This window comes from Scleropages formosus, chromosome 15, assembly GCF_900964775.1.
Source record: "Scleropages formosus chromosome 15, fSclFor1.1, whole genome shotgun sequence".
In the NCBI taxonomy this organism is placed as follows: Eukaryota; Metazoa; Chordata; class Actinopteri; order Osteoglossiformes; family Osteoglossidae; genus Scleropages; species Scleropages formosus.
The window spans coordinates 25,604,056-25,628,869 of record NC_041820.1 but is presented as its reverse complement, the minus strand read 5'-3'; the positions used below and the strand labels follow the sequence as shown (position 1 = coordinate 25,628,869).

At 44.0% G+C, this 24,814-nt stretch overlaps 1 protein-coding gene across 1 annotated transcript; it reads left to right on the top strand.

The window, feature by feature from the left end:
• The first annotated feature begins 574 nt into the window (after positions 1 to 574).
• On the top strand, positions 575 to 23,898 carry togaram1 (TOG array regulator of axonemal microtubules 1). The gene is made up of 18 exons (XM_029258365.1): positions 575 to 2,341; positions 8,245 to 8,311; positions 11,675 to 11,785; positions 12,277 to 12,531; positions 12,905 to 13,155; positions 15,939 to 16,177; positions 16,605 to 16,705; positions 19,325 to 19,615; positions 19,717 to 19,813; positions 19,990 to 20,095; positions 20,339 to 20,574; positions 21,185 to 21,343; positions 21,449 to 21,575; positions 21,737 to 21,837; positions 21,980 to 22,160; positions 22,251 to 22,470; positions 22,582 to 22,668; positions 22,756 to 23,898. Exons 1-18 carry the CDS (start codon positions 1,265 to 1,267, stop codon positions 22,995 to 22,997), a joined length of 3,948 nt encoding a protein of 1,315 aa, XP_029114198.1. The 5' UTR covers positions 575 to 1,264; the 3' UTR covers positions 22,998 to 23,898.
• Positions 23,899 to 24,814: the final 916 nt, after the last annotated feature.

Sequence of the window (24,814 nt, the reverse complement as noted above, 5' to 3'; positions counted from 1 at the left end):
TAAAGCTCCGAAAGTGAAAAACTGTCATAAAAAAAAACTTTACTGACGAAACTAACACAATCTGGTTATTTATTAGAATTACAGAAAAGGTCTGTGTACAACTGCTTCCCCGAAGCGGGGTCGCGGCGAACCGGAGCCTAACACATAACGCAAGTCAGCAAGCACAGGACGGGACGCCAGTCCGACGCCAGTTCGTCGCAAGGCTCCCCAAGCGGCACTCGAGCCCCAGGCCTGCCAGAGCGGGACCCGGCCAAGCCCGCCGCGCCACCGCGCTCCCCGTCAGATAAATGAATGAACGTAATGTAAACATTAAAAACCTATTTATCACACGTTCGTTAATAGAAGCAGAGTTTTAGCAGCTTTGCGGTTTTTAGAAGTTAGAGAAATACTCTCGTCATTTCAACGTTGCGTAAAAACTCTTTCATCCTCACATTGATATTTCCCACAGCTCCGGCTCAAGTGAGACTTTCACGTCGCACGGTCAGCACGCGCTCCGCACCGCGTCCGCGCGCGCCCCCCGGCCCTGCGCCTCCCACGCGCCTGCGCGGCGCAGGGGGCGCGCACGTGTCTGGCAGCCGGAGCCGCTCGTCCCCATGGAAGCGCTGCGCTTGTGCGCGGCCCCGTCCGCCATTTTCAGCTCGAGTTCGCGATGGAAACGTCTCGCGCGGGGAAGCGGTGCGCGCGGGAGCGCCTCACTGTCCGCACGGCCGCGTGAAATAATGTTGCTTGTTGTGAAGAGGCGCGCGAGGGCCGTCGGCTGCGCGCGCCGCCGGGAGCAATTCTTCGTTATCTGAGGAGGAAACGCGCGGGAAGGAAGGAAGGAAGGAGGGAAGGAGGGTGTGGGGGAAACATTTTGCAGAAATAACCGCTCTTGCGGAGGATTCCAGAACACTGGCGGAAGCTCGAAGGGGGGAAAGTGTGGAAAAGCTGGTGTTTGGTCTAGACAAGGGCATTATGGGATGGTGTTCCTCCGGCCGTGTGCCAGAGTGAAGGGACCGCATGTCATGTCCACTCTGTGGACCGTGGAGTCTGGACACATCTGCTTCGCTGAGCCGCTTGCTTCTCGGACCGAGACGTCTGCGCGGACGCCGGCCCCAGAGAGAGCGCCGTCCTCCCTCCGTACGCCGGGCCGCGGCGTGTTCGGCGGAGCAGCGCATCATGTCACTTCTGGCTCTCCGTGGTGCAGCACATCTGCCGGGGCTTTGAGAAGGAGCTCGTGGAGCCTGGCCGGCGCGGGGCCCCGGCGCTCCATCCCCCAGCAGCGATGACGCGGAGCGGCGATGACCTGGAGAAGCTCTCCTCCCCGCTGCGCTACCCCCGACTCCTGGCCAGGAGTTGGAAGCCACCAGCTGAGATGGTTTTTGGGATGCTACCCAGAGAGCTACACAAACAGCTGCTGGACCAAAAGAGTTACCAGAACAGGACAAACGGGGTGGAGGAGCTCAAATGCATCCTCCTCAGCGTGGACGTGAGGACCCTGTCCGCGGACGACGTGAAACGGTTAATCGCTTTTCTTTGCAGATTGCTGGATGACGCCAACTTCAAAGTCTTCCTGGGCACGTTGCAGGCGATGAACATTCTGGTCCAACGGCTGGAGCGCGACGTGGAGAAGCACGTGAAGCAGATAATGGCTGCGGTCACGAAGGCCTTGGGGGACACGCGCCCCATCGCCAGGATCGAATACATGAGCGTTTTCCGCCACCTGATGAAGATCGTTGGTCCGCAGAAGGTCCTGGACCTCGTGATGGGGCAGCTCGGACATGAGAAGTCGCGCGTCAGGGAGGATGTGCTGAACATCATAACGGCTGCGATGCTCACCCATCCCAGGAAGGAGTTCAACGTCTGCAACCTGTGTTACAAAGTTGCGCCGTGCCTGGCCGACGGCAACCGGAGGGTCCGCCACGCAGCCCTGGAGCTCTTTTCCTTGCTGGATTTTGCCCTGGACGCGGGGAAGAAGCAGCCCCTGATGAAAGCTCTCGACCTGCTGGAACTCCATGGGCCGGGAGACGCTCTCGTGGCAGCTATCAAGGCGCGGAGAGCCAGGCGCACGCTGCCCAAGCTGAGCTCGGACGGCATCGTGGAGTACGCCCTGGTCCTCCCGAAACCCGGCGAGCGACTGTCCGCGCCGCTGGGCTCCGGAGCCGACCTGGACTGGGTGTTGAGTGGCGGCCGCGCCAGCAGCGGCCGAAGCCAGCAGGCGGACTCCGCCGGGCCCGGCCGACTCTACGGTAGCCTGGGCTCCCTCTCAGACGTGCTCCCTCAGCAACGGAGGATAGCCAGCGCGAGGAAGTCGACTGTACCCTGGGTGACGGCGAACGCGGAGAGCAAGTCGTCCGAGCAGGTGCGTCGTCCCGCAGTCGCGTCCTGTAGTGGCCGTTGGCTGTATGTAGTCATACGTTTGCGTTTTGCCTTCACGGTTATTCATTTAGCCGAAGCTTTTCTGCAAAGCGACTCGCAGTTACACTGATTTAACAAATTGTTAAGATTTGGTTGGGTTGTTTCTGCGGTTCGCTTCAGGCTAAGGGTACCGTAGCAGGAGGTGGCATCCAAACCTTGGTCCCCCGAGTCCAAAGGCGGCGACTTTAGCCGCTATGCCACCTGCTGGCCATATTTTAGTATATAGTCCAGATATTAATGCTGAAATAATACGTGTGATATTTAGTCACATGTAAGGTTTCACACAGTTACCTGTGTAATGTAAATGTATGTGAATGTGAATAGGAATTGTCGATAATTAGGGTAAAGCTTTATGGAGCTACTCGTGTGAACATCGGTTCATATGGTGGAAAGTAACAAACAGACTGTACTTTAGAATCACGCGTCTGCATCTAAGTGTCTCTTCCTGCTAATGTAATGAACACATTGTATTTTCTATGAGATGTGCGTCGCTTTGCAGAAGAGCGTCTGCTAAATGAATAAATGTACACGTATACACGTGGTGTACGATAGCTGTTCTGTTCCATGGATTTGTAGTTCAACTGATGGTCAGTGTCCAGGAGCTGGCAAACCTCGAAACTGCCCGCTAATATCGACAGCACTTCTCTCCATTCCATCAGCTGTCAGTGGCCCTCTCTCTCACTTGATCAATTATTGTGCTTTTGGGAATAATCCCAGTAAGTCCTCAGCTGGATTCTAAACCAGTTGATGTAGTTTTCCGGTCACACAAAGAATGTGCCAACGGAAGTTGTTTTATTATTTTTTTATTTTTTTTATTATTATTATTTTTTTTTTTAAAAAAAAAAAACAAAAACCATCTTGTGTGTCAGATTAAATCCAGGAGTGGCTGATGGCACTCCAGAGGAATGCCAGAGCAGTGGTCAGTGTGTGTGTGTGTGTGTGTGTGTGTGTGTGTGTGTGTGTGTGTGTGTGTGTGTGTGTGTTTTTACAATACAATCTCGTTCCCAGGACACCTGTGTAGTGACGAAACCGCAGACGTTGGCTTGTTCCTCACTCTCACCATTGATCTTCTGTCCCGAGCTTAAGGTGTCTGGAGGCTCCTTGCTTTCTGTCGTTTACTATATTTCCACACTCTTGGTCGCATTTATTCATTCACACTTATTTGTCTAAGAGACACTTTCCTCCCAAGCCACCCGCAGGTGCAATTCGCAGACGGAACAGAGAGGAAGACACACGTCCTCCAAATAGCTGCAAGTTGAGTCGACGCTTTTAAAACGCTTAATGTAGCGCAGCTTTATGGAGCAGAAAAGAGATCAGCAGCAGAGCAGCAACATTTTTCAGCTGCGTGGGAAGTGCTGCGTTGTATATTTTTTCATGTCAGTTTCTTGTGACGTCAGGTCCTTCACCCCCCAAAATATTTCTGACATTGTTCACGTAATCAAATTTTACGTACATCTATTTACAGGGTTTCAGGGCCCATGTTTGTTGGTGCTGCATGTTTGTTCTACAACTATCCTGATTGTTGACATCAAAAGCAACAGTGTAAAAGCTGCTCCAGCAGTGTAAAAGATTACTCCCTATCCCCGAGACTGGGATGTTTGGCAGTGGAGCTACGCATACCTAAGTGGTGTCTGTTACCCTGGTGAACACTGTGTGTCCCAGTGTAAAGGTCAGCCTTATCTTTTACATTTACACTCATGTGCCGCTTAATGATGTTTTGCTGAACGACTGACCACATATACAACAGTGTGTCCCATCAGGTGATAATGGAGCTGAACAATTCTTATCGACCAGCTACGTCGTAGCGCAACATTTTACTCACGTGTTCGTGGTGGCGCTGCTGTAAACAAACCTACTGCGCTGCCAGTCGTATAAAAGTATAGCACATACAATTATGTACAGTACATAACACTTGATCATAAACACCTATGTTACTGCTTTATGTATTTACTATACTTTTTATCCTTATTTTACAGTGTACTCTACCTACTTATAAAAAAGTTTACTGTAAAACAGTATGTTGCGTTATGCCGGCAGCAGTGTCATAAAGCTTGTGTTTACCGCGTCTCTTGACTGCATCGAGGCTATACCATCTAGGTTTGTATAAGTACACTCTTTGATTGAGGCTATATCATCTAGATGTGTATAAGTAGTGTGAGTGTGATCGAGGCTATACCATCTAGGTTAGTATACACTCTGTGATTGAGGCTATACTGCAGGCACAGCTGCTGGTGTAGTGGTTAGAGCTGCTGCCTTTGTACCTGAAGGTCGCAGGTTTGAATCCCCGCTTCAGTTGTAGAACTCTTGAGCAAGGTATTTTCCCTAAATTGCTTCGGTTTAAAAAAAAAAAGAAGAAAAAAACAGCCATATAAATGGGTAAATAACTGTGGGTGACTTTCCAGTGTAAGTTGCTCTGGAGAAACGTGTCAGCTAAATGGAAAAAATGTAACTGTGTCTTTTCCTGTATAGGGAAGGTTTTTCACCACAGTGCACTGAGCTGATGATCTAGAGGCCTTGCAGATATATCCTCTTTCGAGGGGGTTTTTGTTATATTGAATAGCTGTAGTGGACGAAGAGCAGCGTGTGCCGGGATCACCTAGATCATTTGCTTACGTGTGGAAGGGGCTTCTGGGAACGGCATGTAGAGAACTGCAGTCCTGGCTCTTGCTGGTCACTCTGAGACCACTCTGAAGGTTCGAAAAGGGGTGAGGTGTGGATCAAGTGATTCCCCCCCCAACATCTGCCTATAGTAAATCAGAATCGGGTAAAAATGACAAAACGCTACTTGGGGGGGATGTTATTGCACGTAGTTGCCTTTATTAATCTTCTTGTAGGGATAAAAAAAAAAAAATACCTAGCACTTAAACACAGTTGATACCTTGAAGATATTATCTGTGCAGTGTGTGTGTGTTCCTGCCCTAGGGAGAAGTCAGGGAAGCTTTATTTGCTCCTCAGCCCTGCTGGCCCCCCAGGCGCTGGTAGCTCCGTGTCTTGGGATTACTTGTACAGAACATCTCTATTTCTTGCCATAAAAACAAGTGTAGCTGTTCGGGACCTTCTGTCCAGATTTAGATATAGCAGCCGTATCATAACGATTGCTTTTGTACCCGTGAGATGAATAATTGAGTGTGGAAAGTCTTGATAATTGTAACCGTAATGCTGATATAAGGCAGCGCAATGAACAGAGCTGTCGTCTTTGGGTCGGACGCTATGAGGATTTCCTTTTGGCGTGTGTTTGCATCGTGCTGCCCGGGGAACCTCTGTTCAAGTTATGTTTCGACTCTGTGTTGCTGCATCTCTAAGGCCCGCTTGTCCAACGCACTCCTCGCTACATCAGGGTTTGCAAAGTTTTGATCCCGTCTTGCCGCACTGCGTGTACTAAGGCGCGGTCATCCCCCGTCGGCTGCCATTGTCCGCGTGTCAAGTGAAATCGGAGGAGCTTGCGGTCGCTCTCCGCCTATGGGTTGTAGGAACTGGTGTGCAAACACACACACGGACACGTCCGCATGGAATGCAAGCTCCGTGGTTCACTTCTTTGGTTTCCTGTGGCGCGAAGGTTGTCTCACGCACCGATCGCATTCCACAGGTGAGCTCAGCGTGACGCTGGTGAGCAGGAGGGGCCATTTTCTCAGGTACCCACCCCAGTGATGAAGGGGACAGGGCATGGGACACCTCTCGAATCTCTGTCTTCAGCTTCATGGAAGGTTGCCCAGTGTCAAGGGACCTGGAGAGTCATATGCGTTATCGGCTCATGTGGAGGGAAGATAGATATGTAGGGTTGCTGGGGCGACGGCTCTCGTCTCCCTAGCCCTGGTGCGAGTGGTCCATAAAAACAGGTCTCATTACCATGTCATTCAGACCCTCTGTACACGTCCCATGTTTCAGGGTGAAAGCGGACTAAAGCTTCTACACCAGGTTTAACGAGATAGCCATATTCATTCGTTCGCATGCATTAACCACGCTGGCGTGGGACCTGTGCGACCATGTGGTGATGTCAGTGTAAAGTGAGCCAAGTGTACAGGGAAAAGGGTTCTCATTAAAAATTTGTGTGGGAACAGCATCTTCTGTGTTGGGTTGCAGGTAGGTGTGGTGTGTTTGAAGCTGTCACCTAATTTCAGTTGTCAGACACAGATGGGTTTACAGCTCAAAATATGACACGGTATGAAAAGCGCTGTCGTATTACTGGTGTTCAGACACTACGGTAAATCGCTGTGTACCTTAGCGCCCCCTCGGAACATGACGTGGCCCACGTTAGCGTGCGAGATGTGGCTCCGGGCAGTTACCTTCCTCCAGATTCCTCACTATGACATCCATTCGCTTCTCACACAACCACGGAATCTGGAGTCGATGGTGGAAATAAGCCAGTGGTTCACCATATGCGCTTTGGAAGATCTGTGCTTTCGTTCACTATTTGTACCTTCGTAGTCACGTTCATGTTTACCACATTCAATAAATGTTTGTGCCCCACTTTTCTGGCTGGTCGGGATCAGTAAAAACCCAGAGTAGGTACGTTATATTGGAAAGCACCCTTTAAAACTTATATTTATTAACGTAGAGCTGCATTAAAATAGTTTGCGATTTAGTATTATTGAAAATAGAGATGTAATCCAGTTTAAGATTTATTTGTTGTTGCCATGGCAACTGTTTGACACATTTTTGCTGGCGTTATTAGAATCACTTACAGTCGGATGTTGTAAACAATGTGAATTGCAGTCGGTTGAACAAGCACTGCTATTCTGTTTCGGTGTCATCTGTATAAATAAATGGATAGGAAAACATAATTTAAACTATACATTGAAAGAGGATTGTATCTTATTACAAAATTCATAGATCACCTGAGTTGGCAGGCATGTACTGTTTTTTTTTTTTTTTTTTGTCTAGTGGTTGCTTTGTTGCTCTTTAAACCTATAAAGAATTTAGTTAGTTAGGTATCATGATGCAATAGCAAGTAAACACCCCCCCGGTTCCTGTTTTTGTGTATTACCCCTTTTCAGGTTCATTCAGCTCATATCTCTTCAAGGGTAAACTATATGCTGTAGCTTTTTTCCTCATGGATAATTCTTGGGGCATTTAGAGATTTCTGGGATTTAGAAGCAAAGTGTCCAGCAATCCTTCTGAGAGAAAGACGCCATTGCTGGAGTTCAAAAAGAAGCATGACTTGCTTTTGCTAGTGCTTCATTCATTCAGCAACTACTCTGCATAACTCCAAAAGGTCATCAGCATAATCAGGATGTCAAGAAGCTGGGCGAAGAGACTCTCAAGCTGTGGCGAACGGGCTGCCGTCCTCCTCTGCTGCTTTGCCCGTCCATTCTGCTGGCAAGGCCAGGCATGCTCTATTTGCAGTTTCTACAATTGCATGCAGACCTGTCTCCCAGCAACTCCCAGCCACAACAGTGCTTCTCAAAGAGGGAGAAGAATGGAGCTACATGCAGGGGCACATCCATGGCCCATATCACAGGACACTACCCCAAAGGCTTCGCCCATCGAGCTGTGCGGACAACCTCTTTCCCAGTGCTCATTTACCCCTTTGCATCCTTTCATTGAAGCCAGTAGGAAGTCACCAAACTAGCTGTCAGGATATGATGTTACCAAGATATGAGAGTTTCAGAGTAGCTTTGAAGGTAGTGCCGATGAAGACGGTGTGTCTGCAGCCTAGTGGCTTTCCTTTGAGGAGACAACGGTGCGAGTGAACATGTCTTGGAAGCAGTGTCTTCAGGTAAATGGTGTGTCAAGCCAAACACGTGATTTATGTGTCACTGAGCTGAGCGATACATGTTTAAGATGGAGCGTCGTAGCAGCTTTCAAGGGGTGGCGATAACCTAGTCACATTGCTGTTTTTCTTTACAGGTTTCTAGTGAGAACAACCAGTCTCAAAATCCTGAATTTAATCAAGAGGCTCATGTCTCCGGCAGCGGTAAGAGACCAGCGCTCTCTAGCCCCATGTCTGGTATTTGACGAATGGTGCTGGCGATGTAGCTAAGGGAAGCCAGAGAGGAAATTAACTCAGCTTTGATTGGATTAACTGACTGACTGCAAATAGCCACACTCATTCGTCGTAAAGGATTCTCAGCCTAAGCTTTTTCTCTCACGCCATACAATTTACCATGGCCTTTTATAGCTGCAAAGCGGTGATACGTACAAACTAGCAAATTCAGCGTGAGCTGTAACATTCTTTGAATGTTGGATATATACTCCCATATTAGAAAAAAGCACAGTGGTCACTGGGTCCATCTTGCTGGAGAAAGTGTTTTTCAGTCCAAGGACTTGTAAATCAAGCATATCGTGAGTACATTATTTTAGAACGTAACAGTGTCTGGCAGAAATATTTAGACGCTTGTCCGGTTCTTTAATGTTTTTTTTTTTTTTTTTTTAATAATCACAAATGGTACATTTTTTTTCCTCTCAATATTTTTTTATGACATTTATTTCACAACTAAAATTTCATTTTAAGGTCATGTTTTTCTCATGTTAGAAAATATTCTTTAGAACAATAAAAAACAGAAATATGCTGTGTATATAAAGACTCACTGCCCCCATGTGAATACACAACAGAACCGCCTTTTGCTGGAATAACAGCTTTGAGGCTTTTTTTTTTTTTTTTTTTTAAAAACCATAGCACTGGGTCAGAGCAACAGAGACAGAAAACGTACACTGAGAAACTGCAAATATATCCACATACAGAAGGCAAGGGAAAAACTACAAAATTTCTAAGATGTGATCACATACCACTGTCTAAGATCCACAATCCAAAAAGCCATCCATATATTCCGGAATTCGTCATGCAAACAGTTGTCATGCTGATGTTGTTTTTTTTTTTTTAGTGAGAAAAAGTTAATAACTTTGATCATCCACACACTATTTACACAGGGAACTTAAGGTGTCGACCATATTAATAATAATATACATTTCATTTACAAAGTATGTTAGTGTTCAGCATACATTTCATATCTTCTTCAAAAAAGATTTGATTGTGGTGTAACAAGAAGAAGAGAGAGGGGGACAACTCATGCTTTTTTTAATGATTATTTTGAATGGTTGACATTTATTCATTTAGCTGACACTTTTCTCCAAAGCAGCTTACAATTATTTCCCATTTATACAGCCTAGTAATGTTACTGGAGCAAAACAGCTGGAGGTGGGATTTGTACCTGTGACCTTTGGGCTCTAACAGCTATGTTACCAGTTGCCCCTGTGGTTAACTGAACACACTTTCAGTAAGCTTATATCCTGTCACACTCCTTGAAAACGTGCATCAAAGTGCTGTGGGTGGCTGTACATATATTTAAGATAGCTGGTAGTGTGAACCAAGGCGGACAAATGTAGCTTGATAATGAAGGCCTTTTGAATAGTTAGAAGTTGCGTAAATAAACTTATAACCTGTTGTAAGATGTGCACGGATATATCCTGTGAATATGTGCTGGAGTAAAGCAGACATTGTAAATAAACTAATAATAAGAGGATTTTATAATAAACACAGTTCCTCTTAAGTTCTGAACACATCATTGAGGAGACTCTTTTGACTCTCTTACTTATATTGACATCCTAGAGGATGGATTTAAATGGACCTTCAGATAATTTTGCAGCAAAACAATGATCTAACCTCAGTGATTTGGTCTCTTATAATGTTGAAAACAATGTGAACAGGAACACATAACCCAGTAAAGGCAGCAGGAGGAAAAGATTGATGTTAACATCCAAACAATGACAGCCAGGTTATGAATAAAAACTATCAACCCTCCCAAGGGAGTCTGTCAGTCGTCAAGTCTTAGTTGTTTTTAGCAGATTGAGACACGTTCTGTTGCATTATTTCTATTGTTTCATTCATTCTTCTGTTTTAATGTGATGTCCAGACCTTGGTCAGTAAACGCAGCCCCACGGCATGATGCTGCTACTACCATACTTCACAGTAGGGCTTGTGTTTCTTGAGCCATTGGCATGTTAGAATTGTGCCCAACATGGTGTTTTGAATTTTGGCTAGAAAGCTCTTTGTTGTTCCCATCTGAATGTAAAATGTTTTCCCAACGTCACAGCTTAGTCTGTTTCATGTTTTCTGGCAATGACAGTTGTGACGTGGTTGTTTCTGTGTAATGGGTTCTATTGTGCCACTTTCCTGTAGAAGTCAGTGTTATGCAGAGCTCTTGATAAGGTTGACTGGTGCACCATTGCTCCACTCTACGAAGTGATTATTGGCCTCTCCGAGGCTTGTCTCTCATCTTGCTTGCTTGCCTGCTGAGTTTTGAAAAGTAGCCTTCTCTAGGCAGCGTGTTTTTGATTTGATGATTGCTGGTCAATTTGGATTGGCAGATTGGTTTGCTACTTACATTTTGGTCCCTGAGGACATAAGTGGTTTGTAATCATTGAACACTATTAATTCTACTCTCTGTCTTAAAATATAAAAGGAGAATACTGGCCATGAGTTCCTGACTTTAAGCTAATGCACAGCTAAGAAATCCAGCAAACCAATGATCCCAAACATATTAGCATGTCAGCTTCAAAACAGCTGAAAATATGCAGGTATGGAATGGTCTAGTTAAAGTCCTTATCTGAACCTGTTTGAGATGCTGTGGCAAGACCTAAAAAGGCATTATGCTCAAAAATCCACAAATATTGCTGAATTAATGCAGTTCTGCATGAGCTAGAATTCCTCCACAGCAATGACTCTGCTCAGTAACGCCGATGTTGAATGGTGGGGGAGGAAGGGGAATCTGACATACGCAACTTTTGACTTACGTAAGGGGTTGAAGAATGGTCTATTTGCGTAAACCAAGGGGTTTCTATGCTAGATTGTTGGTTGAAGATCTGACCAAATTCACTATAAAAATATCTGTCTGCACTCACATTAGCAGCTGTCACTATATGACTGTACAGCAGGACAGATGGTGACCACTTTTGGGTCTTTGTTAATGGGCTGAGCTTTGGGCAACACTAAACTCATCTCTTTTTCAAATTCCAGTGCAAATCAGCAATGGCCTTTACCTTGAAAACAATGCTGGAATAAATGATCACATTCTCCTTCATATAATCACTCCGGGTGTTGGGAGTTCACAGTTATCAATTGCTGATTCTTAAGGCTCCTTGAAGATAAGTTTAACGTAGCTGTTACTGCAATAGGAGTTTACAATTGCGTCTGAAAATAAATTGTCTGAGAGAATGTGATTTTGTAAACTTCTGTTATTTGTCCTGACTGTCATTGCTGTCCAAACGTTGCATTGAAGTTTAACTTGAGTCGATTGAGGATGTATGGAGTCCAGCTGACTGTGCACTCCTGACTTTGCAGAGAGCTGTCAACCTTTGATGAAGGGAAGAAAAGAACCCCTTGGACAGAACGATATCTCCAGTAGAGACCACCGGGTTCTTGAGTCTACAAGCCCATCTGACAGAGAACGAGGTGAATGGAAGAACTCATGTCACATGGGCTGTTGTGTGTGTTGGTGACAGAGAGGTTATTAACATTAGACTTGTGGACAGAGTTGTTTTGTCATGCCAGTCGGGGGGGTGGGGCGGGGCGGAGCGGGGCGGGGCGGGGCTTGGTTACATGATTAAAGTAGGTCTCCATGGGGAAGAGTGCTGTTTTGATAACGTGGCAAAGTGCATGAAACTCACTCTGTCCATGCAGTGGTTGATTATTACCATAATGAAGTAGCTGTTATGCAATGTCTGGTTGCTTCCTTACCCTCAAGGCCCTTGCACTCACAGCAAACCAAGCCCTGAAACGCTTCAGTTAACATGCAGGGTGTTGAGCTTCTGTGGATGAATATGTAAAGAGCTCTCTCCTGAAAAGGCAGACTGTGCTATTTAATTATTTGCAGTATCTGAATCCTTGTTGGTAGATTGATGATGTTATTGAGCGGTTGATGTTGGCCATGACTTGACTTGCAGTGCTACCCAAGTTGAGCAGACCTCTCTCTGGACACCGCAGCATGGAAGGCTCCTATTCCCTACCTGCCAATTCCACTTCTCAAGGGTGGCAACTACTGCCCTCCTATCCTCTGGCCGCAGTTCCAGGGAACCCCATCATCCCCGTATTGCCCCGGCCCTGTGTGAACAATTCTTTGTCTTTGTCAAACACATGGCCCAACAACAGAGAGTGCAGACCCTGTCGCAGAGATGGCAGCCCACGCAGAGTGTCAGCAGGCAAGGCTGCCCTCTTATTGCTTCAGTCTACAAATTCCTGGACTGAACTGTAAAATGTCTGTGTTTGCGCTGCTGACAAGTCATAATATTTCTAATAAGTAATAATACTGTAGGCTGTTTGAACACCGCACTTAAAATGTTAAGTACTGAGCACACAGCAGGATGTTTACACAGGGTTATTATATACCAGTGCTACACAAATATCTAAAGAGAGATACAAATAGGAACAGGAGAGTCCGACACAATGATTATGTATGTGTGGTTCTTGTACAAGTTTTGCTTATTTTTCTTGCGAATCATTTTGTTTTGCTGTAATTCATGCAGGGTTTTTCTGCAGTCGCTACGGTAACCATGCTGCCATGTGCTTTCCCAGGTCACTTCTACAACAGGTGCTCCCCGCTGCCACCCCGAAGCGCCCTGGTACGTTCCTCCTCCTTTGACAGCTCCTCCTGCAATGTGGGTCATGTTGCTCAAAGCTCGAATGAGCATCTTGATGAAGAGGACCCGTCTTTGAGCGGTACAAGGCAATGCCTCGAGAGATCATCGGTGGAGAAGGACGTAGACCTGGACCTCTTCCAGTTAGGAGCACCGGACCAAGAGGAGGAGGTTGTGGATCATGAGGAGGTGAGGTGTGAAACTGCGCTGTAGTCCTCAACCACTTCACTTTAAAGTGGATAAAAGATTTTTTGGTTGTATGTTGGGATTGTTATATCACATTATATTATTATTAATTTGTTTCAGAAGCACATCTTAGAGCAGTCTGACTGAAGTGCTTTTTTAAACTATAAAATGGATGTGTTATGGTAGTGATATAAATAATGAAGGGCAACAATCAAACTATATACAGACATGCATCGCTGAACGACGGGGATACGTTCTGAGAAATGTGTCGTTAGGCGATTTCGTTGTTGTGCAAACATCATGGAGTGTACTTATACAAACCTAGGTGGGATAACCTTGCTGCAAGCGATGCGGTAAACACAAGATTTATGACCCTGCTGCTGGTGTAACACTGCATACTGTTTAACAGTAAACTTTTTATAAGTAGAAAGAGTACACTCTAAAGTAACAATAGAAAGTACAGTATAGTAAATACATAAACCAGTAATATAGGTGTTTATTATTATTATCAAGTATTATATACTGTACATAACTATGTGCTATGCTCTTGTACAACTGGCAGCGCAGTAGGTTTGTTTACAGCAGAACCACCACGAACACGTGAGTAACACGTTGCGCTATGATGTCGCTCGTCGATAAGTTTTCATTCCATTGTAATCTTATGGGACCGCAGCTGTATATGCAGTTGGTCATTAAGCGAAACGTCGTTAAGTGACACATGACTGTATATACAGATGCTCCTCGACTAACGATGGAGTTACGTTCCGATAAACCCATCGTAAGTGGAAAAATCGTAAGTCGAAAAAGAATACAGTACCGCACCTACTGAACATCGTAGTCTGGCTTACCTTAAACGTGCTCAGAACACTTACGATAGCCTACAGCTGGGCAGATTTAAGCAGGAGGTACACATTGGCGTTTAGTAGACATGATGGAATGCAAAAACACAAAATAAAACACTTTCAACACAGTATCGTTGTTTACACTCGTTGGCATGATCGCTACAGAGACTGCGAGCGTGGTTGAGTGGATCCTGCGGCTCGCTGCCATCGCCCAGCGTCGGGAGAGAGTATCATATCACAAGCGCGGGAACAGATCGAAATTCGATGTTCAAATTCTACCGAATGCGTATCTCTGTTTTACCATCGTAACTTTGAAAAATCGTAAGTCGAACCATCATAAGTAGAGGAGCACGTGTATATTTTATGTTTATGAATGCTGCTCTTCATTATCGATGACATATGCTTCTAATAGGGTTCTAGCTTGTCAGTTTTGGCTTTGGTAACCACATAAATGGAGTGTCACCAGAATAATGTGCCTTCCATTTGCGTCCTTAGGCTTGAATGGGATTCATCCTTAGACATTATGACTGAGTCCATCCATCTAGTTGCTGTCTTTTTGAGTTTTTGCAAGCATTGTGGCGTTTTTGAAAGCATCCAGTCTTTGACATGTTCAAAGCACACATGTAGAGCTACTTATGGTATTCACAGACCTTTTTTATTATCACTAAATTGCAGTGATGTTTTCATCCTATTACGAAATGGTAGACCAGCTCTTCTCTTGGCCATGGGAATACCCTAATCCAGTTTTCATATCTTTTGTGGACTTGTAAATAGCATAAGAATGTATCATTTGGCATGTCTTATAGCTGATGGTGCACAGATCTTGTTTCGCTAGGGCCCTGATGTATGGAATCCAGTCCCTGTATGATCTTACAGTGAGTTGCATTGAAGTTCTTAGTCCTGTCCCAGAAAAGAGAGGGTTGCTCTTGTGTAGATGAGGGTGGACCAACTTTCCATAGCAGAAGAGTTCAGATATATTGGAGTCTTGTTCATGAGTAATGGGAAAGGGAGACTGATTAAATGTAAATTTGCATCTACAAGCATTCAAAGTAGACAAGGGATCTTCTTTTTATTTTTTTCATTATTTTGGAAGACCTCTGCTTTTTTCCACATCTTCTTTCACCATCAATTTCTTTGCTGATGCCGATAGAAATGGCTTTGTTTCTTCTTGTACCTCTTCTCTGTTCAGTTCTTTCATGTAGTTCTTATTCGTTGAGGTTTTGATATTTCTTCTCTTTGTGTTTTCTTATTGGCTACATTAAGTTTCCATTGGTACATATTTTGCACATTGCATATTGTGATGGCAGTCCTGAGTACTACCAGCTTCAGGTTTTCTTTTCTGTATGGCAAAATTAGTAGGCGGACATCCCAGAGGCTTCAATCCAGAAACACAAGTAGCTCTTGGAATGATCCTTGACCCTTCCTTAGTAGTATGTTGCATTCCTTTTGACCTCATTCTCCCATGTCCAGGAACTGTATCTGTGCTGATTGTGCTCTTCCTGTTGTGTGGGGCTTCCTTGGTTAGGTCCGAAAGTATTTTACCACTGCCTTCTACTGCGCAGCGTCAGTTGATGTTTTTGAAGTTGTCACTGAATGTGAATAGTATTACTACTTCTCCATGGGTGGTGGATTTCGTCTGCCATCCCAGTAGGTGGCTTATCGTAATTTCTCACTTCGTGGCAAAGCTGATTTCATTGATACATGCCTGCTTCCTTGCCATCAATGCACCACGCTGTAAGGAAGGGGATTCTAACACCTCAAGTTAAAATAAAATCTAATCATTGGAGTCCGGTACATTATCCACTGATATGACATTAATGGACTGTTTGTTTTCCTGTGTGTTCTGACACCTTTACACCATTTGTCGGATGGACACCTAGGCTGATTTCATTGTGATCAGCCAGGAAATATTGATTTTTCTGGATGTGTGCACCTGTTCTCCAGATGATGAACTCACTCCGCAGCCTGCGCTTCAGTGCAGCCAAGAAGCGGGCCAAGATAAATCTGAGCAGCTCAGACCGGGACCCAGAAGTGGACCTAGACAGCCCCGATTCAGCGGTGAAGCTGGAGCTGCTGGAATCACCCTCACGCACACCTTCATCTGTCACTAGCCCACTAAGCGAGAGTGGCCTCTCCAGCCTGAACTCACCACCCAAAGGGATCTTTGTGGGCACCAAAGATAGGTTCGTCCTCGCAACCTGTCCTTTCCCTTGAGTTCATAACTGGGCAACATCAACTATCACATACCCCTATGTTTACTGTTTTAATTTGGTAACTTACCCTGTTGTGACTTGTGGAAACCATGAGACTGAACGTCCAATTAGAATTCTTTCGTTACACCTACAGTAATGGATATTATTGGATACTGCAAAAGTATGTATTGGATGTACTGTATTTATCGAGTGCTGTAAATTGGTACTGTAAGATTCCTTTATTGGAACTAGAATGATATTCCATGTGCCCATAGTTACCAAAAACCAGTCAAACCTAAAATTATGGTCAAGGGTGATCATGTGTGCAGTCTCAATAAGGGTATTGAATGGACGTGGGTGTTACTAATGGGCTCCTGTAATGGTGCGGCGTAGTGTTCATAATCTGTCATTCCTTCAGTTCTGAGGTCCTCTTGTCCTCTGCGAAACGCAAACCACATACCGACCAAGTCTCATCCAACAAGAAGTGGGTCACTGCTACCATGGAGGGCACCCAGCTTGGTAAGGACAGAGTTTTCTGTGAGACGTGAGTCAGGTGAACTGTCATTTTACATCTTATGTTGTTCCAGCCATCCGAGGGGATGTGATAGAAACTGAGAGGAGGTCTCCATGTGTATGTCATGGAGCTTTTGTGTGGAACTAGGCCTGCGTTCGGGGTGATTTTGTTTTGCTTGTGACACATGCATTGCAAAGTCATGCTGTAAAGTGTATGTGCCATGTGTTGGGATGCTGAATGTTATCAATAGTGTTAATAGCGTTGAACTTTAAGAATGTATCAAGGCTGTTCATCACATAAGCAGTAGACAGTGAATCATGGAAAGTTTCTTCTTTGCGTTCTACAGTGCGTTACACATTCTGACATAAGTACACATGTCCTTCAGATACCAGGGTTCCATACAATTATAAAATGCTGCAGCAGCTTGTGACAACACGTAGAAGCCTTTTTTCTCATACAATGGACTAATTATTCAGTACAACAGCGTTTCGGCCTCACTGCTTCTCATAATCCTGTAAAAGATGCTCAAGACAGTACAGCAGCATGCATATGTGCTGAACTCCGCAAAGATGATTCCTCATTTATTGGTTCAGGAGAGTCATTCAGCAAAACGGCAAAGGAAAGATGGAATAAACACTCAGAGGGAACGTTTAAGAAAATGACAGAACAGAGTAAATTCGTTTATCAGCTATGCAAAAATGGACTTGTGTTTAATGCAAGGCAACATGGGAGAACAGCATAAAACTGACACTCTCAACCAATCACGACTATCGATTGTCAGTCCAGCATCACAGCTGTAAGAGTAGTGCGCTCATACATACATACACACACACACAGAGTCTGAAACCGCTTGTCCCAAGCGGGGTTGCGGCGAGCCGGAGTCTAATCCGGCAGCACAGGGCACAAGGCTGGACGGGGAGGGGACACACCCAGGGCAGGACGCCAGTCCGTTACAAGGCACTCCAAGTGGGACTCGAATCCTAGACCCACCGGAGAGCAGGCCCTGGCCAAACCTGCTGCGCCACTGCGCCCCCCCCCCCCCCCCACCTTGTAAGAGTAACGTCACTATTATTATATATTAGTGTAATTGGTGCTTTTCTCCCAAGTTACTTACAGTGTCACCTTACTTTCAGTGTTTTATTTGTTTATACAGCAGGGTAATTTTTACTGGAGCAATTCAGGATAAGTACAGGGGCAGTACAGCAGGGGATCCAACATTCATTACCTTATTTAACAGACACTCCACAATTGTTTTTAATAGACAAGTGAGAAAAATACAGTTAAAAATAAACGAGCATTTCGTTTGTGAATGTGGAGGTAAAAAAGTTGAAGTTAGCCAGAAGCTAACGAACCCTGGACATGATTGTGGGGTGAATCCATCGCAACCAGTACAGAATAGGAAGCTGTGGAAATGCCATATTTTTTGATTTTAAATAATGGAATTAAAGTTTTACAGAGAATTTTATTATCTGTGATCGCTTTACAGAAGATAACCAAAGAATAAGTTGAAGGGTGTGTGTACTGTTTTTAAGGACCTTGACTTATTAGTAAAAGTGATTGAAGATTCACAAACAAATTGAGTTGCAAAACTGAGTTAGAGAACAGATTTCTGGTCCCCACTGTCAACATAAGGTGAGGATCCAGTGTACAGAAAAAAAATTTCAGAAATGAATAGTTGGGGAATTAGAAGTTGATTCATCATCCCTGCACCACAAGTAAAAGATCTTGACTACCTTTATTTAATAGCTGATGTTGAAATAGGTCTAATTTTTTAGATTTGGGAGGTAGAAACTAATGGAAAGACAAATAGGCTATCAGTCAGCATTGTCAAATCCTGGAGCGAAAACAGTGGCCAGATATGATTTATCGTGTAGTGAGAAAGTATATAGTCACTGACAAAGAAGTTTTAAATGAGCAAACTTAAGCTTAAATTTGAAGCATTTCAGTTTTTCTGTATATGTTGTATTCTTTCTTCAATTTTTTTAATAAATTATACATTAGGTCTAAAAAGCCTTGGGTCTGCTGTAGGGTTTTCCTAGGTCACAAGGGTAGTAAATACAGGTCCACAGTCCCTTATCTGTAGCTCCAAAATCTGAAATGCATTTTTTGTGATTTTGGTGACACACCTGTAAAAACCCAACCTGATGCTAATGATGGCATTCCTTCTTCCCCAAGATCCTCAAGAAGCCAGATGTGCTGAACATTTATTGCGTGAATATGTACAGCTGTTTATGGTTACTTTGAATCTGTGTATGTTTGAAGTTTTAGTAAATGTAATTTCCTTAGAAATAATTATCACAAGAGTATTTACATTGTATTGTATTACAGAGTATTTATCCCACTACTTTTTTACTATATAAACACTGTTTATATAGTATATCCCACTGTCCCAGATCCAAATGCAGGTGTTCCTTCAGATGGGCTTCATGCACCGCGTTACCTTTCTAAAATCCAAAGAACTCAGAATTGACAAACATGCCCGACCCCAGGGGTTTTGGCTGAGGGAATGTGGATCTGTGATAATAATTTTATGTTTCTGTTAAATGTTTCTAATGTTGCCATCAGTGGCAAGTTTAAATAAATTATACTTTATATTGACTAACCTTCAATAATCTTTTCGGCAGACTGTGAAGTGGACGAAAGTGATGTTGTAAAGCAAAAGGCGGAATTTGCTGGAGCAGACTTGCCTGTCAGTCCTTCCAGCTCGCAGCAGCTCATCTCAGGCCAGTGCCAGAATGGTTTTCATCACCCTCAGAGCCATTCTACTGCTCAGAGTCCCTCTCTCCACCAGCCCATTCCTCCTCTCCAACCCAGGCCACCAAAAAACCCACCCAAACCCAGACTTACTCGAATGGCTCACCTGAGGCGAGCTGCCAGCCTAATGAAAGCCAACAATGGTCTGTCAATCAGCTCAGGTTATTATCCCTTAGATTTCTAACAGTATTTTCTGAAAGCTAGTAAAGCACTACCATGATTAATAAGTTTGTCCTTGGCTTCTGCCTGTTGTGCTCTTCAGATGAGTCTCCAGGGATCCAGAAACCAGACTTGCAACCTTTTCCCAACCCAGAGCAGGCCCTCACCCAGAGCTTGGATCTGATAAGCTTCGGTGACTGGTGGGCATCCACAATCTCGGTCAAATTGACCATTTTCTCCATCGCACCCTGAAAATTCAGTCAGAGCGTATAATCATACATCGTGTGAAAGGTATCATCCTTTCTAGTGATTTCTGTAACATGTCATACCAAAGGGTGACGAATGTGTGTGTGTTGCCAACTTTCACTCAATCAAGGGAAAAGAAGATCGAAGGTTTAAACTCCCTCCGTAGCCTGGTGCAGTTCCATCCTAACACAGTGGTGACCAGACTTCACGATGTCTGCCTTACCATAATTGAGGAGGTATACTGATCTCTGCAAAACATGTGTACATGTATCCGTGCTACCTTCTCGGAGACTGTCTGCATGGCTTTAGCTTTTTACTGCAGTTTGACTACAGAAGACAGTGGTTTAACGGAGCTATTGAAAGATCATTATTATTAATGGTTTCATATCTTATGTTTTTCTTCCTGTCGTTACTTTTTCTTTTGTATTTGTGTAGAACTCACGCTGTCTCTGTGTATATGTCTGTATGCTGATCTTCAGATGAAGAACCTGCGCACTGGGGTCTCCCGGGCGGCACTGGGAACCATGGGTGATCTGTATGCACACCTCCATAAGTCAATGGACCAGGAGCTGGACTGGACTGCTAGCGTGCTTCTTGAAAGAGCATGTCATTCAAATGTGTTCATCCGACAAGAAGTGGATGCAGCCCTGGACAGCATGGTGGAGAACTGCACCCCTGTGCGAGTAATGAATGCTCTGCTCAATGGGGGGCTACAGTAAGTGATCTGAACAAATGGTGACACTCTGGCATAGTCGGTAGCACTAGTGCCACACAGGCCCTGGGCTGAGTGCTCGAATCCAGCCCTGCCTGCATGTTCGTGTGGGTTTCTGTCTGATGCTTCAGTTTTATCCTACAGTTCAAAGATATGTTTCAGGTGAACTGATGCACTAAAGGCAATTCAGAGTCACCGGTCCACCTGAAACACACCTAATGAATGACACAAATAATGGAAAAAGGATGTATACCCAAGCTTTGAAGCGTACTGCAGTACGACACTGGCATTTTCTTTTTCGGCAAGGCGTGTAAATTGTTCAGCAAAACTCTATGATGAAAAATTTTTGCCGCCTTGAATTCTGTATTTAATGGGTCTGAATGAGATAGTGCCGTAATGTCATTTATGTAAAGAAAAACATCAGAATTTTATCTGCACAAAAATTTCTTTGTTGACTTTGAGGAAGTTTTGCTCTTTGGAAATGGTTTGCTTTTGCTAAGTTATTTTTGTTTATTTAACTGATTCTTTTGTTCAGGGTGACCTAACTCTTACTCACGTGATTAAATAATTAATATTTATACAATTATCCCTGACATTATTTTCTGATCTCCAGTCATGTTAACGCAGTGATAAGGAGGTGTACAGCTCAGCACCTGGCTGACACTGTTGAAAAGATGGGCACTGATTGTCTGCTGTCAGGCAGCAGGGACGTTACGGGACGTATCCTGCCCGCAGTAGCAAAACTAGCCCAAGACTCCTCTCAGGATGCCAGGTATAGAGCACCTTCATGTTCTTTTTATTTTTCTGTTGACATTCATGTATCTCGTTATGATGTTCCTGTTTTGGTAATGGGATCAATATCATGCTCTTTCCCCAGACACTATGGGCGTCGAATTTTACTGTTCTTGGCATCACACCCGGAGTTTTTTAAAATGCTGGAAAAATACATCCCAGACAGAGAAATTCCTTACGTGAAAGATACCGTGCTAAACTTGAAGGCGAAGGTAAATCATCTAGTTTCCACACGGTTATTTTGTAACGTGAAAAACTGGACAAAGAATGATCCCTTAGAGGCTGTTTGTTTTGGCAGAAGCGTTTTTAGGGAGGTCCTTTGTTACAGCGGATTCTGGGTATTTTCTAATGAGATGTACACTTGCTTTAACAGGGACTGACAGATGCCCCCATTGCGGGGCGTAGTTGTCCACTTAATGCCAGCAGGACAGTCAGGACATCTTCTCTCAACCGGGAGCTTGTCAGTCTCAAAAAGTGGGTTATCTCCAGTTATCGCAACATGAAAAATCCTGTAAATTGATCTCTGTACGTACCTTGCTGTCCTGCTGTATATCATCGTTTTATTTGTGTCCATTTTTACATTTTCTGGCCTTGTCTTTTTTTTTGTACTGAACAGATATCCCAGAGAGCACAGCTCCAAGGGTCTGGACCACAAAATATCAGAAAAGACAGAATACATTAAACAGCTGACAGCCCTGATGGTGTCGAAAGACTTCCGGGATCGCATACAAGCCCTCGACCAGCTCGTGGCAGACTGCAAGGACAACCGTGACATGGTCATTGCCAGCATGTTCCCGGTAACAACATTTGGTCTGTGTTCAGCTTTCCAAATTTTTTGTATGTGTGAAGCTAGGTGCTGCTCTTATACGTTTTTTTTTTTTCTTCAGGTTTTTGATTCCTTCAAAGCCAGACTTCAAGAGTCCAACAGCAAAGTAAACCTCCATGCCCTACAGGCCCTTCAGAAGGTCATAATCTTACTGAAGGACAACTTGGCTCCAGTTGTCAGCATCCTTATTCCTGCTATCATCGACCATCACCTAAATTCCTCAAATAATGCCATATACAGTGCAGCCTCTGCAGTCATCCATGCTCTCATGGAGAATCTAGGTACTGCTCTCTGTGTTCCTACAGTTTACTTGGTAATGGTTCCAGATCAGAGGAGACACTCAGGCTTCAACTTGTTCAACATGTATGTGTTTCTCTCCCCCCCCCCCCCAGATAACACCCTTCTTCTCCAGCCCTTCTGTAGCAAAGCCCAGTTCCTCAGTGGCAAAGCCAAAGTTGATCTTATTGAGAAGGTTGCAGGTATGTTCAGATCTGGCTTTGGAAATTCCCCTTACCTGTATGAAGGCTCATTCACTGACACGTGGAACCCATACCCTTGTCTTTCAGACCTGGTGACAGAGCTCTACCCACACAAGCCACAGGTTGTGGAACGGAGGGCACTGCCCCTGCTATGGCACCTCCTGGGTACCTCCAGCAATGGGAGCAGTGGCGTACGTGTGGCCACAGTTACGCTTTGCCAAGCCCTACACAGGCAGATGGGACCCGGGCTGGCTGAGTGTGCCTTGTCTCAGGAACCCGGTGTCTACAATGGGTTTATTAACCTTATCAAGAGCTTACCTTCTCCTTGACAAGAGGTAACATCAATGATAGAAATACTGGTCTTACTTGAACATGAGAATGGTTTTTTTACAGTGCCTGGACTTTTTGGTTCTTCCCCTTATAGAGAATATATATCACCCCTTGAGAACAGGGGTTCCACAGACTCATTAATTTAATATCATGGATATGAATCAATATCAAAATTCAAGACTTAGCTTTTGGCATCAGGAATTTTGCTCACAAGAACCACTTCTGCACTTTAGGAAAAGGGGTACATCATCATGATGGTTGTTGTCATGGATACAGTTGCTGATGTTGTCATACAGTTCTAATTTATGTATCTTGTAAGTCCTTGCAAATATGAATTGAACTGAAATGTCATAGAATGTATTATTTCAATTCACAAAGCAGGACAAATAGAAGGGATGTATATTTTTGAATGGTTTCTTTTTCAGTCCCATGTGTCGTTCAAGGTTGTTTTGTGAGATTTGTGAGTATAAAGATTGGTAATGAAAACAAATGGCTTTTTAATAGTTCAGGTTTGTAATTGCACTCTATTGAATCTTTGATTTAATGTTTCATTTTATGTTTTATATCTGTGTTTATTGTAATATTCCATCAACAGAGGTAAAACAAGTTACAGCTATCTTTTTTGCATGATCAAATTCAATGACAGAGAATTAAATATTTTATTATGGATGTATTTTATTGTACACAGATGCCTAAATGAGATGTTGGATGTTTTACAGTTTTGATAATTGTACAAGAAAAATGCATTTTAAACAACTTTAAATTAGCAATTTGTACATACATTCAATATCTGATTTGCTATCCTCATTCACTAGTGCCAGTCTTTACATAGCCTTTCTCGGATTTCACTGCTAAATTGTACTGTTTGAAAAGAGGGAGATGATATATACACTATACATAGAATAAATTTTTATTTCTGTAAGCAGTTGCTTCATTTCTTCCATGTACTACTGAGGTGCGGAAGTCATTGCCCTCAGTGTCTTCTGCAGGCATCCACCTTACCTTTAAACATTCACATTTTCTGTTACATCTTAAAACTTAAAATGTTTCCTCCCTTCAACAAATATGATGCATTCAAGAATTAAACCGAACATCCACCGAGGAAAACTGGTGGCATTCCTTGTTTAAAAGTAACCATCCCTCTCCTTCCAGTTCTTTTGCAGCAATTACAACACTATTGCCTGTAGTGTTTTGTATGAGCTTTGCATATTACAATTTTGAAAAAAAATCCCTGTTCCTGCAGGTAAAACTGTTTCAACAATAGAAAGCAATTTTTAACTGATACCAAAGATTTACTGGTATTCAAGTCTATTGCAGAAGAATTTTATTTTTCTAGTAATAGTTTCTGGAGTTTGGGCTGTTGTCCTATTGAGACATAAACTGGCATACTGAATTCATACTACTTTGTGGCTGAAACAGGTTCCTTTCAGAATTTGCTTGTACTTGGCTGCCCATTTTAGCTTTCATTGCACCATGTTTCCTTTCCTTGTGCTGAAAGATTTCCCCACAACATGATGCTGCCATCGCCATTCTTGACAGCAAACATTACGTCATCTGGATCATGAGCTTGGTTTTGTTTGCACCGAAGGTAACGCTTTATTTTTGTTTGAAAGCAATCAATTTCAGCCCAGTCGGACCACTATCATCTTGGAGGTCTTTCACATTTAATTTTTCTATGGCAAAATTTAGGCATGGTTTTGATATCTGGACAGTTTCCCATTTCAGTCAATGAGGTCCGAGTCTCTGCATAACAGCTGGCTTGGCTACCAAATCAGACAGAAATAGGCTACCGTGGGCAGTCAAGATGGCTAAGAGA

Bases quoted from the DNA above. Each gene is read 5' to 3' on its own strand.
- togaram1 (XM_029258365.1), top strand. From the start codon at position 1,265: ATGACGCGGAGCGGCGATGACCTGGAGAAGCTCTCCTCCCCGCTGCGC. The intron at 13,156-15,938 runs GTGAGGTGTGAA...CCTGTTCTCCAG, and splicing joins AGGTTGTGGATCATGAGGAG to ATGATGAACTCACTCCGCAG. The intron at 19,616-19,716 runs GTTATTATCCCT...TGTGCTCTTCAG, and splicing joins TGGTCTGTCAATCAGCTCAG to ATGAGTCTCCAGGGATCCAG.